This window comes from Ascaphus truei, chromosome 18, assembly GCF_040206685.1.
Source record: "Ascaphus truei isolate aAscTru1 chromosome 18, aAscTru1.hap1, whole genome shotgun sequence".
Taxonomy (NCBI): domain Eukaryota; kingdom Metazoa; phylum Chordata; class Amphibia; order Anura; family Ascaphidae; genus Ascaphus; species Ascaphus truei.
Window position 1 is genome coordinate 28,499,565 of NC_134500.1, and position 14,723 is coordinate 28,514,287.

General features: G+C 60.0%; 1 protein-coding gene across 6 annotated transcripts in view; it reads right to left on the reverse strand.

Moving 5' to 3' along the window:
* Positions 1 to 1,215: 1,215 nt before the first annotated feature.
* The window catches only part of CSNK1G1 (casein kinase 1 gamma 1), a 132,318-nt gene continuing 118,810 nt past the window's right edge, over positions 1,216 to 14,723 (reverse strand). For 4 of the 6 annotated variants that reach the window (XM_075575977.1, XM_075575981.1, XM_075575979.1 and 1 more), the window contains 3 exons: positions 14,380 to 14,486; positions 13,478 to 13,501; positions 1,216 to 5,034 (listed from right to left, as the gene is read on the reverse strand). In XM_075575977.1, the coding sequence (XP_075432092.1) occupies positions 4,977 to 5,034; positions 13,478 to 13,501; positions 14,380 to 14,486 (189 nt within the window). In that variant the 3' untranslated portion in view covers positions 1,216 to 4,976. The remainder of the gene's footprint in view (positions 5,035 to 13,477; positions 13,502 to 14,379; positions 14,487 to 14,723) is intronic. The other 2 variants (XM_075575983.1, XM_075575980.1) reach the window with 1 other exon arrangement.

Below are 14,723 nucleotides of genomic sequence, written 5' to 3' on the forward strand. Positions count from 1 at the left end.
GGCACGTGTAACATCCTGCACATGCCTAAGGACTCAGCGGAGCTACACATGTGGGCCTGTCTTCAGCAGACATAACTAGATTCCATGTGTGACAGCGATGTTTTTAGATAGTCTTTCTGGGGTCTCAAGGACACTGGCTTTGTTTGGGCAGCTGCTCGGTGACTGTCCCCATTTGTGTGTGTGTGTGGTGGGATGTGTGTCACCACCAGCTGCCCAAGCCAGCTCAGCTTTAATATTCACAGCCCGTGCAGCTCAGTACAGAACCAGCCGGCACGAACAGCACCAGGCCCTTGGACCATTAACAGAGGTAAGCGATGGTCAGAAAAGGATATACAGCTATATTAGGAGGGGTCAGAGGGGGAAGGCACGTCTTGCCCCTATATCAATCATTGGGTTAAAAAAAAATCACTCATGCCAGTATTAATAGGAAACCACTAGGTTTAATTTAACTTGGACCAGCCAACGGGTTCCTTATCATTGGAGAACCAGCTTTGGGCGTCTGGAAGCATAGCCACTTTGTATCAGCATAGGGTGTCATATGTCAGAAACACAGGGGCAGTCACAGATGAGGGGTGGGGAGGGAGACACAGCATTGATCCAGATGACACTTAAGCCCTGGGATCAGTCATCTGTAGGGTTAACCCTCTCCCTGTCAGAGGGGTGGGGAAGGAGTGAAAAGCAGGATTGCAGACCTGTTTAAGACATGTGAATGTGCTCACAAGTGATATTCTGTATTGGCTATATGCTATACGGGGAAGGTTTTTTGTCGCCTTTGTCACCCACCATAACTTAATGTGTATGGCAAACCTACCCATCCTTGAAAATTGCAAAGCCAGTACAACCAACCTCACACTGCTCATCTGTATGTAATTTCCCAGAATCCCTTGCTGCAGTAGAAGCACTGTATGCTAGGTGATAATAGAGACAGAGACAGCGAGAGAAGGGGAGAGAGAGAATAGAGTGAAGCAGAACATATTAAAATGTGTCCCAACACCTCAAGACATTCTCCAAATCAAGAGGTGATCCACGAGAGTCAAAACTGTAGCAAAATCCACGGACTGGATAAAAATGACACATAGACCCCTGTATGTCAAACCAATGCAATTATCCAATGAGTTCCCAGCTCTCCCCACGACGTGGATAATTACACCCAGATTGTTCAAAGTCCAAACCCACCCGTTCTCACGTGTAGCAGCATCATATACCTCCACCATCAACATTAGCCAGCCAAACATTTATTCAAGTTCTTAAAAGGAAAAAAAAAAAATAATAATAATAATAATCCCCTTCGCTACAGTGCAACACAGTACTCTAAATTAAATATACCTTAAAAAATATTACAAAAGAGATGGGGGGGGGGGAATTTGCCTTCCCTTTACATTCCAGATAAGTGGAAAGATTCCTGAGGGGTGAACCGTCCGTGTGAAGTGCGAGAGGCGAACAAATGAAAAGGGGGTTACCGGAGGTTTCTGGTTTATCACCAAGCCCAGTCACATATTTTTACGAGGTGTATCCTTGTTGCGGTTGTGTAGGTCTTGGAGGTGTGGGTGTGAGGCCTGGTTAGCGACAAGGCACTGGAGGGGTAGGATAAACGTCCATTTAAATAGACCACTTACAGGCAACCCACCCCCAAGCAGTGCTTCAGCCGTGCCGGCAGGAGGGCCCGAAACGGACCCCAAGCAGTGCTTCAGCCGTGCCGGCAGGAGGGCCCGAAACAGACGCCAAGCAGTGCTTCAGCCGTGCCGGCAGGAGGGCCCGAAACAGACGCCAAGCAGTGATTCAGCCGTGCCGGCAGGAGGGCCCGAGACGGACCCCAAGCAGTGCTTCAGCCGTGCCGGCAGGAGGGCCCGAAACGGACCCCAAGCAGTGCTTCAGCCGTGCGGCAGGAGGAACTGAAACGGACCCCAAGCAGTGCTTCAGCCGTGCCGGCAGGAGGGCCCGAAACGGACCCCAAGCAGTGCTTCAGCCGTGCAGGCAGGAGGGCCCGAGACGGACCCCAAGCAGTGCTTCAGCCGTGCCGGCAGGAGGGCCCGAAACGGACCCCAAGCAGTGCTTCAGCCGTGCGGCAGGAGGAACTGAAACGGACGCCAAGCAGTGATTCAGCCGTGCTGGCAGGAGGGCCCGAAACGGACCCCAAGCAGTGCTTCAGCCGTGCCGGCAGGAGGGCCTGAAACGGACCCCAAGCAGTGCTTCAGCCGTGCCGGCAGGAGGGCCCGAAACGGACCCCAAGCAGTGCTTCAGCCGTGCCGGCAGGAGGGCCCGAAACGGACCCCAAGCAGTGCTTCAGCCGTGTCGGCAGGAGGGCCCGAAACGGACCCCAAGCAGTGCTTCAGCCGCGCGGCAGGAGGAACTGAAACGGACCCCAAGCAGTGATTCAGCCGCGCGGCAGGAGGAACTGAAAAGGACCCCAAGCAGTGCTTCAGCCGCGCGGCAGGAGGAACTGAAACGGACGCCAAGCAGTGATTCAGCCGTGCCGGCAGGAGGGCCCGAAACGGACCCCAAGCAGTGCTTCAGCCGTGCCGGCAGGAGGGCCCGAAACGGACCCCAAGCAGTGACTCAGCCGCGCGGCAGGAGGAACTGAAACGGACGCCAAGCAGTGCTTCAGCCGTGCCGGCAGGAGGGCCCGAAACGGACCCCAAGCAGTGCTTCAGCCGTGCCGGCAGGAGGGCCCGAAACGGACCCCAAGCAGTGATTCAGCCGCGCGGCAGGAGGAACTGAAACGGACGCCAAGCAGTGCTTCAGCCGTGCCGGCAGGAGGGCCCGAAACGGACCCCAAGCAGTGCTTCAGCCGTGCCGGCAGGAGGGCCCGAAACGGACCCCAAGCAGTGCTTCAGCCGTGCGGCAGGAGGAACTGAAACGGACGCCAAGCAGTGATTCAGCCGTGCTGGCAGGAGGGCCCGAAACGGACCCCAAGCAGTGCTTCAGCCGTGCCGGCAGGAGGGCCTGAAACGGACCCCAAGCAGTGCTTCAGCCGTGCCGGCAGGAGGGCCCGAAACGGACCCCAAGCAGTGCTTCAGCCGTGCCGGCAGGAGGGCCCGAAACAGACCCCAAGCAGTGCTTCAGCCGTGCCGGCAGGAGGGCCCGAAACGGACCCCAAGCAGTGCTTCAGCCGCGCGGCAGGAGGAACTGAAACGGACCCCAAGCAGTGATTCAGCCGCGCGGCAGGAGGAACTGAAACGGACCCCAAGCAGTGCTTCAGCCGCGCGGCAGGAGGAACTGAAACGGACGCCAAGCAGTGATTCAGCCGTGCCGGCAGGAGGGCCCGAAACGGACCCCAAGCAGTGCTTCAGCCGTGCCGGCAGGAGGGCCCGAAACGGACCCCAAGCAGTGATTCAGCCGCGCGGCAGGAGGAACTGAAACGGACGCCAAGCAGTGCTTCAGCCGTGCCGGCAGGAGGGCCCGAAACGGACCCCAAGCAGTGCTTCAGCCGTGCGGCAGGAGGAACTGAAACGGACCCCAAGCAGTGCTTCAGCCGTGCCGGCAGGAGGGCCCGAAACGGACCCCAAGCAGTGATTCAGCCGCGCGGCAGGAGGAACTGAAACGGACGCCAAGCAGTGCTTCAGCCGTGCCGGCAGGAGGGCCCGAAACGGACACCAAGCAGTGCTTCAGCCGTGCCGGCAGGAGGGCCTGAAACTGACCTTTTGACTGCAAAGAGGTTGAATGTTCCCAGGCTAAAATAATCTTGGTGACAGTAATGCTGTACGATTAGTATTTCCGCTTATTCTTCACGCTTGGGGGGGGGGGGGGGGGGTGAGAACACAACAGGATTTAAAAAAAGCGTTAAATTATACGTAAAAGCAAGGGAAATTAATTCACAGTTTTCCTGCAGCGAGCTCAGTGTATCTTATAAAACGGGGGGGAAGGAAGGGTACAGGGAAGGGGGACGGGGGAAGGAAGAGTACAGGAAAGGGGAGGGGGGGGAAGGAAGGGTACAGGAAAGGGGAGGGGGGGGGAAGGAGGGGTACAGGGAAGGGAGAGGGGGGGAAGGGTACAGGGAAGGGGAGGGGGGGAAGGGGGTGCAAAACGCATTTAACAGCCGTACTGCACATGGGGACAAAAACAGGAACGCAAGGTATTGTTCTGTAAGAAAGGTATCGTCTACAATACCGTGCTAACATAGAGAGGAGCAATTCCAAATAAAATTGCAAAAAAAAAATCCACAGGTATGGGAGGGTTTCAAGCATAAAAAAGGTATTCCGGTTGTAGTCCCCTAGTTTCTGAATGGTCTCCCAGAAAGAAGCACCATAATATATTTATCCGTACTCTGGCGCTATACATAAAGCTAAACTGTGAGACCGCGCCTCACCATGACCGCGAGCAGTATACGGGCGCCAGAGCGCGCACGGACGCTTCTTCTAAAGGTATATTTCTATGAAAGGCAGTAGTATGGCACCCCGGGAGGCGCGTTACCCATGCACGAAGCAGCGCGGTTACCGTGGAATGACACGACTTCTCTACACTTTATTTCCAAGCAGAGAAATGGGAAAGTAGAGGGAAAAAAAACAAAAAACAAGTCTTCAAATAAAAAAGTAGTCATGTGTCTGTTGCCTCCATGATAAGGCGGGGGAGAGCCGGGAGCTGAGGGGGGAACCCCCAGCCATGCCTATAAAGAGGGGGGAGCAATCTTGCTGCATTCAAGCGACGACGGAGTGCAGTAACCAACGCAGGTAATAATACAAAGGGTCGGGGACGGTTCCTGCCAGTCCCGGTTCTGAGCCGTAGGCGCTGCCCTCACTCCTGGGACCCCCCCCCGCTCCCCCGGCTCAGAGCGCCGAGCCTTATTGCACCTCATCTTGGGAACCGTTTGCGGGTCCGCTTTGGATTGCCCGCTCCGAGTAAACGCCAATATTATTTGGGGCGTTTTGTTTTCCCACAAGGTACAACCCGCAAACTCTCCCCCAACGTCCTGGAGTCACTGACAGTGCGGCGCTGCGGACGCCAAGGTCACACCATGTCCCCCGGAGGATTCTGGGAGCTCACTTGTGATGTCGCTGAGAATGGTTCTTCCTTTTCCTCTTAAAAAAACAGCAGCACCTGTGAGAGAGAGGAGTGGGGTGGGGGTGGGGGAGGAGAGGGAGAGAGGGGGAGAGAGAGAAGGAAGGGAGGGATGTGTGGGGGGGAGGTTGGGGGGAGGAGAGACGGGGTGAAGAGGGAAAGGGATGGGGAGGGATTAGAGGGACAGAGGGGGGAGAGAGGGATTGGAGGGGGGAATGGGGAGAGAGGGTGGGGGTGAGGGGGGAGAGTGTGTGGGGGAGGAGGGAGTGTGGGGGGGAGGAGGGGAGTATGGGGGGGAGGGGGGAGAGAGTGTGGTGTAGGGGGGAGAGAGTGGGGGGGACGGGAAGAGATGGGGAGGGAGGGGGAGAGAGGGGAATCTCACGTCATTACAACAATAAGACTTCCGGAGACACACTTCCACATGTTTGGTACCACTGTTAACCCTTTCACAGTTGGGATGCAGACCCTTATTGGCACTGAAGAAGTTCAGACTGCCGGTGCAGCTATAGAAGAAAGTCTGGAGGAGACCTGGGTGATTACATGTTACACAAATACGCAAAAATAGGCAAAAAGTTCCTTTATAAGTGGCAATGATTTCCACACGTTAGCAAAGTTTTGATTAACGCCCCCCTCCCGCCCCCCGCCCTCAGCCACCGCAGGGTTAAAGGAAACATAAGCCGCTAACAAGCTTCATTTTCTCTCTCAGACTGGTAAATAAGAGGCGCCGCGTGTGCCGGGAACACCGGTTCTGTGAGAGAAGGCGCTGTATAAACAGGTGGAATATTTGCAACCTGTGGGCATTTCTATAGTAGTCGGGAGGGGGGTACAGCGGCAGCGGGGAGGGGGGTACAGCGGCAGCGGGGAGGGGGGTATAGCGGCAGCGGGGAGGGGGGTACAGCGGCAGCGGGGAGGGGGTACAGCGGCAGCGGGGAGGGGGGTACAGCGGGGAGGGGGGGTATAGCGGCAGCAGGGTATAGCGGCAACGGGGAGGGGGGTATAGCGGCAGCGGGGGAGGGGGGTATAGCGGCAGCGGGGAGGGGGGTATAGCGGCAACGGGAGGGGGGTATAGCGGCAACGGGGAGGGGGGTATAGCGGCAACGGGGGAGGGGGGTATAGCGGCAACGGGGAGGGGGGTATAGCGGCAGCGGGGAGCGGGTATAGCGGCAGCGGGGAGGGGGGTACAGCGGCAGCGGGGAGGGGGTACAGCGGCAACGGGGAGGGGGGTTATAGCGGCAACGGGGGAGGGGGGTATAGCGGCAGCGGGAGTGGTATAGCGGCAGCGGGGAGGGGGGTACAGCGGAAGCGGAGGGGGAGGGGGGGGGGGGGGGGGGGTACAGCGGCAGCGGGAGGGGGGTACAGCGGCAGCGGGAGGGGGGTACAGCGGCAGCGGGGAGGGGGGTACAGCGGCAGCGGGGAGGGGGTACAGCGGCAGCGGGGAGGGGGGTACAGCGGCAGCGGGGAGGGGGGTACAGCGGCAGCGGGAGGGGGGTACAGCGGCAGCGGGGAGGGGGGTACAGCGGCAGCGGGGAGGGGGGTACAGCGGCAGCGGGGAGGGGGGTACAGCGGCAGCGGGGAGGGGGGTACAGCGGGAGGGGGGTACAGCGGCAGCGGGGAGGGGGGTACAGCGGCAGCGGGGGAGGGGGGTATAGCGGCAGCGGGGAGGGGGGTATAGCGGCAGCGGGGAGGGGGGGTATAGCGGCAGCGGGGAGGGGGGTATAGCGGCAGCCGGGAGGGGGGTATAGCGGCAGCGGGAGGGGGGGTATAGCGGCAGCGGGGAGGGGGGTATAGCGGCAGCGGGGAGGGGGTTATAGCGGCAACGGGGAGGGGGTATAGCGGCAACGGGGAGGGGGGTATAGCGGCAACGGGGAGGGGGGTATAGCGGCAGCGGGGAGGGGGGGTATAGCGGCAGGCGGGGAAAGGGGGTATAGCGGCAGCGGGGAGGGGGGTATAGCGGCAACGGGGAGGGGGGTATAGAGGCAACGGGGAGGGGGGTATAGCGGCAACGGGGAGGGGGGTATAGCGGCAACGGGAGGGGGGTATAGCGGCAGCGGGGAGGCGGGTATAGCTGGCAGCGGGGAGGTGGGTATAGCGGCAGCGGGGAGGGGGGTATAGCGGCAGCGGGGAGGGGGGTATAGCGGCAGCGGGGAGGGGGGTATAGCGGCAACGGGGAGGGGGGTATAGCGGCAACGGGGAGGGGGGTATAGCGGGCAACGGGGAGGGGGGTATAGCGGCAACGGGGAGGGGGGTATAGCGGCAACGGGGAGGGGGGTATAGCGGCAACGGGGAGGGGGGTATAGCGGGGAGGGGGGTATAAGCGGCAACGGGGAGGGGGGTATAGCGGGGAGGGGGGTATAGCGGGGAGGGGGGTATAGCGGCAACGGGGAGGGGGGTATAGCGGCAGCGGGGAGGGGGGTATAGCGGCAGCGGGGAGGGGCTAATAGCGGCAGCGGGGAGGGGGGTATAGCGGCAGCGGGGAGGGGGGTATAGCGGCAGCGGGGAGGGGGGTATAGCGGCAGCGGGGAGGGGGGTATAGCGGCAGCGGGGAGGGGAGTATAGCGGCAGCGGGGATGGGGTATAGCGGCAGCGGGGAGGGGGGTATAGCGGCAGCGGGGAGGGGGGTATAGCGACAATGGGGAGGCGGGTATAGCGGCAATGGGAAGGGGGGTATAGCAGTAAGCACAGAGCCTTTGGGTGGGCTGGATATTACTGCAGCGATGGAAGTCTCCCCCATTCTACACTTCCTATTAAGGTTTTATTTATCCTGGCAGATAGATGGTGGCTCCCCCACACCTCTCTCCCCCCTGGCTCCCCACACCTCTCTCCCCCCTGGCTCCCCCTCACCTCCCTGGCTCCCCCTCACCTCTCTCACCCCTGGCTCCCCCTCACATCTCTCTCACCCCGGCTCCCCCTCATCTCTCTCCCTCATGGCTCCCCTTCACCTCTCTCCCCCCTGGCTCCCCTTCACCTCTCTCCCCCCTAGCTCCCCTTCCCCTCTCTCCCCCCTGGCTCCCCCTCCCCTCTCTCCCCCCTGGCTCCCCCTCACATCTCTCCCCCCTGGCTCCCCCTCACATCTCTCCCCCCTGGCTCCCTCACACCTGGCTCCCTCACACCTGTCTCCCCCCTGGCTCCCTCACACCTGTCTCCCCCCTGGCTCCCTCACACCTGTCTCCCCCATACCTCTCTCCCCCGTCTCCCCCTCCCTCACACCTGTCTCTTCCTCCCTCACACCTGTCTCCCCACCTCCCTCACACCTGTCTCCCCCTCCCTCACACCTTTCTCCCCCCTGTCTCTCAATCACCTCTCTCACCCCTGGCTCCCCCTCACCTCTCTCCCCCATGGCTCCCCCTCACCTCTCTCCCAGCTGGCTCCCCCTCACCTCTCTCCCCCTTGGCTCCCCCTCACCTCTCTCCCCCGTCTCCCCCACCCTCACACCTGTCTCCCCCTCCCTCACACCTGTCTCTCCCTCCCTCACACCTGTCTCCCCCTCCCTCACACCTGTCTCCCCCTCCCTCACACCTGTCTCCCCCCTGTCTCTCCCTCACCTCTCTCACCCCTGGCTCCCCCTCACCTCTCTCCCCCCTGGCTCCTCCTCACCTCTCTCCTCCCTGGCTCCTCCTCACCTCTCTCCTCCCTGGCTCCTCCTCACCTCTCTCCTCCCTGGCTCCTCCTCACCTCTCTCCTCCCTGGCTCCTCCTCACCTATCTCCCCCCTGGCTCCCCCTCACCTCTCTCCCCCCTGGCTCCCCCTCCCTCACACCTGTCTCCCCCTCCCTCACACCTGGCTCCCCCTCACCTCTCTCCCCCCTGGCTCTTCCTCACCTCTCCCCCCTGGCTCCTCCTCACCTATCTCCCCCCTGGCTCCCCTTCACCTCTCTCCCCCTGACTCCCCCTGACCTCTCTTCCCCCTGGCTCCCCCTCACCACTCTCCCCCCTGGCTCCCCCTCACTCTCTCCCCCCTGGCTCCTGCTCCTCTCTCCCCCCTGGCTCCTCCTCACCTATCTCCCCCCTGGCTCCCCTCCCTCACATCTGTCTCCCCCTCACCTGTCTCCCCTTCACCTCTCCCCCCCTGGCTCCCCCTCACCTCTCTTCCCCCCTGGCTCCCCCTCATCTCTCTTCCCCTCTGGCTCCCACTCACCTCTCTCCCCCCTGTCTCCCCTTCCTCTCTCTTACCCCTGGAAGACAGATGTTGAGGCTGAGATGCAGCATGTGGGAGGGATATGATGGGGAGAAAGACGGTTGGGGGGCATGCAGACTATATACAGAGTGAGGAGGGGTGCACACACTTTGGAAAGACGGGATACAAAGAGTGGGCATAGTGCTGGAGTAGCATCTTCTCCCGTCCATCACTCATCTACTTCCCCGTACAACTTCTGCTGCCAGACGAGGCTGTGCCAGACCTAGCCCTTCCTCTGCCAGACGAGCAATGCCAAGCCTAACCCTTCCTCTGCCAGACGAGGCAATGCCAAGCCTAACCCTTCCTCTGCCAGACGAGGCTGTGCCAGGCCTAACCCTTCCTCTGCCAGACGAGGCAATGCCAAGCCTAAGCCTTCCTCTGCCAGACGAGGCTGTGCCAGTCCTAACCCATCCGCTGCCAGACGAGGCTGTGCCAGTCCTAACCCATCCACTGCCAGACGAGGCTGTGCCAGGCCTAACCCTTACGCTGCCAGACGAGGCTGTGCCAGGCCTAACCCTTCCTCTGCCAGACGAGGCTGTGCCAGGCCTAACCCATCCGCTGCCAGACGAGGCTGTGCCAGGCCTAACCCATCCGCTGCTAGACGAGGCTGTGCCAGGCCTAATCCTTCCACCGCCAGACAAGGCTGTGCCAGGCCTAACCCATCGCTGCTAGACGAGGCTGTGCCAGGCCCAACCCTTCCACTGCCAGACGAGGCTGTGCCAGGCCTAACTTTTCTGCTACCAGACTAGCTGTGCCAGGCATATCCCTTCCGCTGCCAGACGAGGCTGTGCCAGGCATAACCCATCCGCTGCCAGACGAGGCTGTGCCACGCTTTTCCCTTCCGCTGCCAGACAAGGCTGTGCCAGGCCTAACCCTTCCGCTGCCAGACAAGGCTGTGCCAGGCCTAACCCTTCTGCCAGGCGAGGCTGTGCCAGGCCTAACCCTTCCACTGCCAGACTAGCTGTGCCAGGCCTAACCTTTCCGCTGCCAGACGAGGCTGTGCAAGGCCTAACCCTTCTGCCAGGCGAGGCTCTGCCAGGCCTAACCCTTCCACTGCCAGTCTAGCTATGCCAGGCCTAACCCTTGGACTGCCACACGAGACTGTGCCAGGCCTAACTCTTTCGCTGCCACACGAGACTGTGCCAGGCCTAACTTTTCTGCTACCAGACTAGCAGTGCCAGGCATATACCTTCCGCTGCCAGACGAGGCTGTGCCACGCTTATACCTTCCACTGCCAGACGAGGCTGTGCCAGGCCTAACCCTTCCGCTGCCAGACGAGGCTTTGCCATGCCTAACCCTTCCGCTGCCAGACGAGGCTGTGCCAGGCCTAACCCTTCCACTGCCAGACGAGGCTGTGCCAGGCCTAACCCTTCCACTGCCAGACGAGGCTGTGCCAGGCCTAACCCTTCCACTGCCAGACGAGGCTGTGCCAGGCCTAACCCTTCCACTGCCAGACTAGCTGTGCCAGGCCTAACCTTTCCGCTGCCAGACGAGGCTGTGCCAGGCCTAACCCTTCCGCTGCCAGACGAGGCTGTGCCAGGCCTAACCCTTCCGCTGCCAGACGAGGCTGTGCCAGGCCTAACACTTCCGCTGCCAGACAAGCTGTGCCAGGCCTAACCTTTCCGCTGCCAGACGAGGCTGTGCCAGGCCTAACCTTTCCGCTGCCAGACTAGCTGTGCCAGGCCTAACCCATCTGCTGCCAGACGAGGCTGTGCCAGGCCTAACCTTTCCGCTGCCAGACTAGCTGTGCCAGGCCTAACCCTTCCGCTGCCAGACGAGGCTGTGCCAGGCCTAACCCTTCCGCTGCCATACGAGGCTGTGCCAGGCCTAACCCTTCCACTGCCAGACGAGGCTGTGCCAGGCCTAACCCTTCCACTGCCAGACGAGGCTGTGCCAGGCCTAACCCTTCCGCTGCCAGATGAAGGAATGCCATGTCTAACCCTTCCGCTGCCAGACGAGGCTGTGCCAGGCCTAACCCTTGCGCTGCCATACGAGGCTGTGCCAGGCCTAACCCTTCCACTGCCAGATGAGGCTGTGCCAGGCCTAACCCTTCCACTGCCAGACGAGGCTGTGCCAGGCCTAACCCTTCCGCTGCCAGATGAGGCAGTGCCAGGCCTAACCCTTCCACTGCCAGACGAGGCTGTGCCAGGCCTAACCCTTCCGCTGCCAGGCGAGGCTGTGCCAGGCCTAACCCTTCCACTGCCAGACGAGGCTGTGCCAGGCCTAAGCCTTACGCCTGCAGACGAGGCTGTGCCAGCCCTAACCTTTCCGCTGCCAGACGAGGCTGTGCCAGGCCTAACCCATCCGCTGCCATACGAGGCTGTGCCAGGCCTAACCCATCCGCTGCCAGACGAGGATGTGCCAGGCCTAACCCTTTTGCTGCCAGACGAGGCTGTGCCAGGCCTAACCCTTCCACTGCCAGACGAGGCTGTGCCAGGCCTAACCCTTCCGCTGCCAGACGAGGCTGTGCCAGGCCTAACCCTTACGCTGCCAGACGAGGCTGTGCCAGGCCTAACCCTTCCACTGCCAGACGAGGCTGTGCCAGGCCTAACCCTTCCACTGCCAGACGAGGCTGTGCCAGGCCTTACCCTTGCACTGCCAGACAAGGCTGTGCCAGGCCTAACCCTTCCACTGCCAGACGAGGCTGTGCCAGGCCTAACCCTTCCACTGCCAGACGAGGCTGTGCCAGGCCTAACCCTTCCACTGCCAGACGAGGCTGTGCCAGGCCTAACCCTTCCACTGCCAGACGCGGCTGTGCCAGGCCTAACCTTTCCGCTGCCAGACGAGGCTGTGCCAGGCCTAACCTTTCCGCTGCCAGACGAGGCTGTGCCAGGCCTAACCCATCCGCTGCCAGACGAGGCTGTGCCAGGCCTAACCCATCCGCTGCCAGACGAGGCTGTGTCAGGCCTATCCCTTACACTGCCAGACGAGGCTGTGCCAGGCCCAACCCTTACGCTGCCAGACGAGGATGTGCCAGGCCTAACCCTTTTGCTGCCAGACGAGGCTGTGCCAGGCCTAACCCTTCCACTGCCAGACGAGGCTGTGCCAGGCCTAACCCTTCCACTGCCAGACGAGGCTGTGCCAGGGATAACCCTTACGCTGCCAGACGAGGCTGTGCCAGGCCTAACCCTTCCACTGCCAGACGAGGCTGTGCCAGGCCTAACCCTTCCACGCCAGACGAGGCTGTGCCAGGCCTAACCCTTCCACTGCCAGACGAGGCTGTGCCAGGCCTAACCCTTCCACTGCCAGACGAGGCTGTGCCAGGCCTAACCCTTCCACTGCCAGACGAGGCTGTGCCAGGCCTAACCCTTCCACTGCCAGACGAGGCTGTGCCAGGCCTAACCCTTCCACTGCCAGACGAGGCTGTGCCAGGCCTAACCCTTCCACTGCCAGACGAGGCTGTGCCAGGCCTAACCCTTCCACTGCCAGACGAGGCTGTGCCAGGCCTAACTCTTCTACTGCCAGGCGAGGCTGTGCCAGGCCTAACCCTTACGCTGCCAGACGAGGCTGTGCCAGGCCTAACCCTGAACTCAATATTTCGCCTGGTAGCGTAACTGCACAGGTTGTGAAATTCAGGGGCATAGGGGATTCATCTTTTCCGGGCAGATCTCTGAGCATTTGGGGACTAAATGGGTTAGGAGGGATGGGCCCAATTTCAAACTGGATCGTGAATGAGTTTTCACCTGCGAAACCGGCTTTTGGTGTGTGTACGTGAGTGAACGTACGTGTACGCACGTCAGTGTACATACGTGTGTGTACATATGTGTAAGCATGTGTGGTGTACACACGTTCACGTGTGTGTAGATGTGTATTTACGTATATGCACGTACGGTGTACAGAAACGTGTGTAGGTACATGTACATGTGTGTATATACGTGTGCGCATAAGTACCTGTGTGTATACGCGTGTACATGCAGACACTAAGCATAGGTTTTATGGAATACTATCCAAATAGCATATATCTTGGTATTGTTGGGGTATGATATGATGGGAAGCGGGCGTGTGAGACTTCCAGCTGATCTGCTTTAGATCAGAGACGGGCGCCAGTTAAAAATACAAAATAAATGTAAAAACATGAAAGTGCGCCAGTGATCTGACCGACAACACTGCCATTCAGTACTACATCCCCAACGCACCTCTCCCAGCACTGACAGGGAGGAGTTAGGGGCCCCTCTCTGCCGCTGCTCTGTGTGATAAAGCCCCCCTCCTGCACCTGTGGGGAGCATTCAGCAGGTAATATTTTGGGCCGCTCCCTAAATAGGAGGGGTCCTCTCCCTTTTGTGCGCGCTCCGCAGAGAGAACGACTCACCACAAGTTGAGCATTTTCACGCAGCTACAGAGAGGGTGTTAAAAGACAGAGAAAGAGAGAGAAATATTAATACACCCAGGAGACACGAGGGAGACGCGGGGAGAGGCAGCCATGCAGGTCAGGAGGAGAGCGGAAAATGCACCAAGGTGAAGAGGTCACGCCAGATAGAGACAGGCTGAACCCAAGATAACCATCTTACACCCCAGGGAGGAAACCCCCCCTCCCCAGGCACGGAACCCCCTCCCCAGGCACGGAAGCCCCCTACCCAGGCATGGAACCCTCCCCCCTCCCCACAGTTACAAATGTATCAGCCATTTTACAAGGACATTCAGTGTTGTCTAATGTCCAATTGGCACTGAATTAACCCTGTCTCTGCCACAGAAGCCTGCAAGGCGTGACACTGCAATACCATACATTGTTTTGCAATTCGTTGCTGGACTTGAAGGGTTAAAACCAGAATAGATTTCCAAACTTGCATATTTCACTTGGAAGAAATTGGCTTTGCAATTGTGTCTGCAGGGGGCGCTGTGAGGGGGGGGGGAAGCATGTGAAATAACGGGGGGTAACGCCTGGCGGGACAAGGGGGAGGGGGCGGGAGGAGCTTGAAATGTTCGATCAGTCTCACACAGTCACGCACTGGGCGGCCCACCTCAGCCAGACGCAAGCATGGGCCGTTCCAGTGACGGAGGATGGGGTGAGCGGTCACTGCGCCCCCTGGTGGCAGGAGCCGCCCCCCGTACCCCAGTGACCGCGTGCACAATTAGCTGTAAAGGTTGAATGGGTGTAGACGCTGGAGGGACAGAATGGGTTACAGAATTGGGGCGAAGGGAAGAGGTCGAGTGACACGTGCGAAGGGGTCTTTGGGGGGGTACGTAGGGGAGTAACAGGGCAGGGGCACATACTTAGCTTCCTCCACAACTTCCACCTCGGCCTGCACTGTGATTGGTGCGTTGGAGCGACCTCCCGTTTGGTCATCGGCGTTCAGCTGCCCATTCGTTGAACTCATCACCTGCGGCATAAAGAGGAACTATGTCAGTAATGAGTCCCGGGCTGATCTGGAGGAGAGGGTCTCACGCATCTTCCGTGTCACTAACATGTCCCGTAATACAATTCAGGTGTGTCACTAACATGTCCCGTGATACAGCTTCTGCGTGTCACTAATATCCCATGATACAGTTTCCGTGTGTCACTAACATCCCGTGATACAGTTTCCGTGTGTCACTAACATGTCCCGTGATACAGTTTC